Genomic DNA, 4,407 nt, shown 5'->3' with positions numbered 1-4,407 from the left:
AGTAATTATCTTCAAAATTTCGTATTTATCCGCGGAAACTTGACATTTATCTTTCCTTACGAACCAAGCGTAAACCGTCATGCGGCTTACGGGCTGTTGGTTAAGAAATCGTAAGTTGGGCCTCGATTCATGTCTTAGGTCCCTTTGGGCCGTCTTCTGACTCGAAGCGTTTATTACGGCTTCTTTCGATAAAGAACAAACTTTCCGCGGTTTTTACCATAAAGTTTGATCGATGACTTAGAATGGCGGGAAACATGAAATGGGTTCGCTACGGTCTTCGGGAGATAGCGTCGAAGGGTAGACGAGAATGCATGGACTAATGTCGTATCGACATTTCGGAAGAGCTCGGTCGCTACGTAGCGACCGGACAGCGTGCATGTGCGGTAGTTGCGTAATGACCGAGCTTTGTTCGTCCGTGTTCTGATCGTCATAGTCAGACCTATCCGTAGCTGGTCTGGGTATGTTTCCGATGGCTTATGTTTGATCTAAATAGAATTCGAACGAAGCTTAATCTCGGGAACATACGTTGCGATGTTTTCTTGACCGAGCATGATTTGTTGCGGAAAGACATACTTGTATTCTGCGGAGATATGGACGTTAACTTCGTCGTAACCGTTTTCGACCCCAACAATATAGATAAAAACTGCATAGAATATAATAGATGAATCAATGGAGTTCCAATCACAAATCTCTCTATGATTTTCTCTCCTAAAACTCTCTCTCTCTCTTGCTGAAAGTAGAATACAATGGTGGCTAAAAACTCCCTTTGCCTCCTAACACTTAGGCAAGTATATAACTATTAGGTTAAAAACTCGTCAGGGGTAATCTTGTAATTTGGTGAAGCCTTGGGTTTAAAGTCGGCTGGAACCAAGTCGGGCATCTCGCGTCTCGACATCGATCGATGGTACAGGATGTACAATGATCGATCATAATTTTCAATCATCGAGGCTTCTTTTCTGTATCGATCGACGGCACTGGATCTGCATCGAACGATTGCTTCTTCTTCGTATCGACCTCTAATGGTCAGCTCAGATGAAATCTCTTTTAAGCTCCTAAATGCTCCATAGGATAGAATATATAATATATAGATCGTAAAACACTTATATACCATGGATGAAAATGGGTCAAATCCTTGGTATATCATAATCCACGATTCTAACGGGCTGGGGGGGCTAACTGATGGGGTAAAAATCGGACACGACGAAGTTAACATCCAAATATCCGTAAAAATCAGCATGAATGCTTTTACGAAAAGTAATCTTCGTAAAGAAATCTTCGCTAAGAACTTTGCGGTGAAATCTTGCACTAGTTTCGGTTAATTCATCGAAGCTAAACACCCATAGCCCAAGAACACGTTCATAGAACGTCCGAAATGGATCCAAACAAGGTCGCCACGTAACGACCAGTCCGCGAGCGAGCCGGTCGCTACGTAGCGACCGACCAATCCACTCGGTCGTAGCGACCAACCCACGAACGAGTCGATCGCTATGTAGCGACCGACCAAGCCACTCGGTCGGTTGCTACGTAGTGACCGACAGCAACTGACCAAGCCTCTCGTTCGGTCGCTACGTAGTGACCGACCCGTGAACGACTTGGTCGCTACGTAGCGACCGGCCGAACTGTCTCGAACGGTGATCAACGGGTACGACCCAAATCCGTGCATTCTCGTCTGTTCCATAATGCTAGTTCCTATGTACCGCAGCCATATCATTTCTCACTCCCATCGATTGGAGTTATCACTTAAACTTTACGATAAAAATCGCGGAAAGTTTAGTAGGGGTTATTGGTTCTATGATTTTAATGAATTTGAGAATTATTCTAGGATTTAAGAAATCCGTTGATTCTTAAATCAGACATATAGATTTCGAAATCAAACATACGGAATTCAGAATCAAAATAAATAGATTATTAAAATCAAACAAATGGATTTGCAATAAATTCAGCTTTATAATAAAACAAAGTATATAAAAAGTAAAACACGTTCATATATCATACGATTATAAAATCTCTCCACATATCTGTTGCTATTGTGGCTCTCACTTGATTGGCATGTTCTCTTTGCTGATCCTGAGTTACAAGAATTTATTCATCATTGTTATTAACTTCTTTAACATCTTCTACATCCTCAGAGTCTTTTTCTTCAGGAAAATTATCTGTTCTACAAAACTTCCGAAGAAAATTATGTAACCCAACACACGCAAGTACGATCTCTTTTTTTGTCTTGTAAGGAAAAGGGGGTGCAGATTTAAAAATTAGAAACAGAGATTTGAAACGACATACTCATACCAAAAAAGAAACGATGACATATTCTACTGAAAAATGGAAGTTGGTGTTATAATAGAATATTGCATGATGAAAGTGCCATGGCTTATTTGAAATTTTTGTTGTATACGTGAGATATTTGACATTTTTTGTGAGAGAAAAATTTATAAGACAAATACATTCAAAATAACAAGCTATAACTCAATATTTGTTTCTTTGTATTTTACTTTCTAAAACACTTATAAATCTATTCAAAATCCAAATTCAAATCAAATGCTTAATCAAATCTTTACTATTGAATAACACCTAATTTTGAAATCTATTTTAAAATCATAGAACCAATAACAATGAATTTGAATACAGATTTTAAAATCATAGAACCAATAACACTAGATTTTACTTGGATTTTCAAATCCAATAGAATCATAAAACCAATAACACCCCCCTTATTTTTATCGATAAAAATCGTAATAAACGTTTCGAGTCGAAAGACGGCCCAAATAGGTTTAAAATGTGATAAGAATTCCACTTACGATTTTTTGAGGAAAAGCCCGTAGATACTTTGGCGGTTTATACTCAGTCCGCAAGAAAAGATAAATGTTAAATTTCCACTGATAAATGTTGAGTTTCCGCGGATAATCATGATGATTGAGAAAAATGGAATATCTCCATTTTCGAGTTATGACGGCTTAAGGGTAGAAGAGGAAAGCTCAAACCGACCTTGGAGGGAGTATATAAGGAGTCCTCGGCGAGAGGTATAAGGGGAGGATTTTTCCAGAGCAAACTTAGCACTTAGAGCATTTAGGCAACTTTCCGTTTTTGTTATTTCGAGCTGCGACTCAACTAGGTTTTGCAGTCTTAGGTTGTTAGAACTAGGAATCTCGCTGACAGCTATCATAGCCGAGGCTTCTACCTTGTTGTAACGCTCATACGCGAATTCAGAATACGACTCCTTTTGCTCTTTTTTACGATTTCTTATTTTTCTCGTCTTTATTTCGTGTTCTGATTGCTTGGCATGTGGTTTAGCAAATATCCGGGACCTCTGGGAAATTAGGGTTTTCCTAACTTTCCTAATTTAAACAGAAATCGACAGTGCGAATTTCGGTTCCCACACTCAGGGAGTTCCTTTCCAAGAAGGCCAAGAGCCATCTAAGCAAGGAGACAATGGGAAAGCCCACTGAAGCTGCTCCCGTCTCGCCACCTCGATAGGACCGAGTGATTCATGTCATATCGGGTGGTTCGGAGATCAGCGGCATAAGCCATGCAACCGCGAAGAAAAGCATCTGGAACGCTAAGCACGGCATAGAGGCCGCCAAGCCAAAATGCCTGCTCCTAGGCACGGACGAAATAAGCTTCACGGCCAAGAAGCAGGAGAAATTTCTCACCCCGCATCACGACGCCCTGGTCATATTGCTCACTGTAGCGAACTGCCTGGTGAAAACGATATTGGTACATAATGGAAGCTCCGGCAACATCATCTTCCAGGCCGCATACAAGGACCTGGGGCTGGAGGAAAGCGCTCTAACTCAGAGGATAACCCCACTTATAGGGTTCAGTGGGGAAGTCAAACAAACCGCCGGAGACGTGACCCTCCCGGTATACGCCGAAGGAATCAACATGTCAACCAAGTTCCTCGTTGTTGACTGCGACTCGTCCTACAATATGATCCTAGGACGGCCCAGGATTCACGGCATGGGAACCGTCCCCTCGACTCTTCACCAGATGGTGAAATTCCCCAAACCCTGGGGCATAAAGGCGTTCAGAGGAGATCCGGAGTATTCCCGCTCCTGCTACCAGACTACTCTGAAGGGAAAGACCAAGGTCTTATAGCAATTATAGAGTAAGTCTCCGGCTCATCACACCGAGGAACCGGAGGTGGAGGAGATGGACGATGTGCCATTAACCGAAGGAGATCCGACCCGACATCTCAAGATCGGTTCCAAGCTGACCGAAGGATTGAGGAGAAGACTGATAGACTTCCTCAGGTCTAACTCCGACTGCTTCGCATGGTCCCACGCAGACATGCCTGGGATCGATCCGGAAGTCATCATGCACAAGATGCAGGTGGATCCCCTACATCAACCCGTCAGACAAAATAGAAGGAAATTTGCAGGGTTCATTCGTGAGGTACAATATCCGGAATGG

The 4,407-nt window shown here is 42.2% G+C and overlaps 1 protein-coding gene across 1 annotated transcript in view; it reads left to right on the top strand.

Moving 5' to 3' along the window:
• LOC106330690 overlaps positions 1-4,092 on the top strand; it is a 19,447-nt gene extending 15,355 nt beyond the window's left edge. Inside the window, exon 2 of the mRNA XM_013769121.1 lies at positions 3,513-4,092. Within this exon, the coding sequence (XP_013624575.1) occupies positions 3,513-4,092 (580 nt within the window). The remainder of the gene's footprint in view (positions 1-3,512) is intronic.
• The last annotated feature ends 315 nt before the right edge of the window (positions 4,093-4,407 follow it).

This window comes from Brassica oleracea, chromosome C3 (assembly GCF_000695525.1).
Source record: "Brassica oleracea var. oleracea cultivar TO1000 chromosome C3, BOL, whole genome shotgun sequence".
In the NCBI taxonomy this organism is placed as follows: Eukaryota; Viridiplantae; Streptophyta; class Magnoliopsida; order Brassicales; family Brassicaceae; genus Brassica; species Brassica oleracea.
This window is presented reverse-complemented; position numbering and strand designations above follow the sequence as displayed.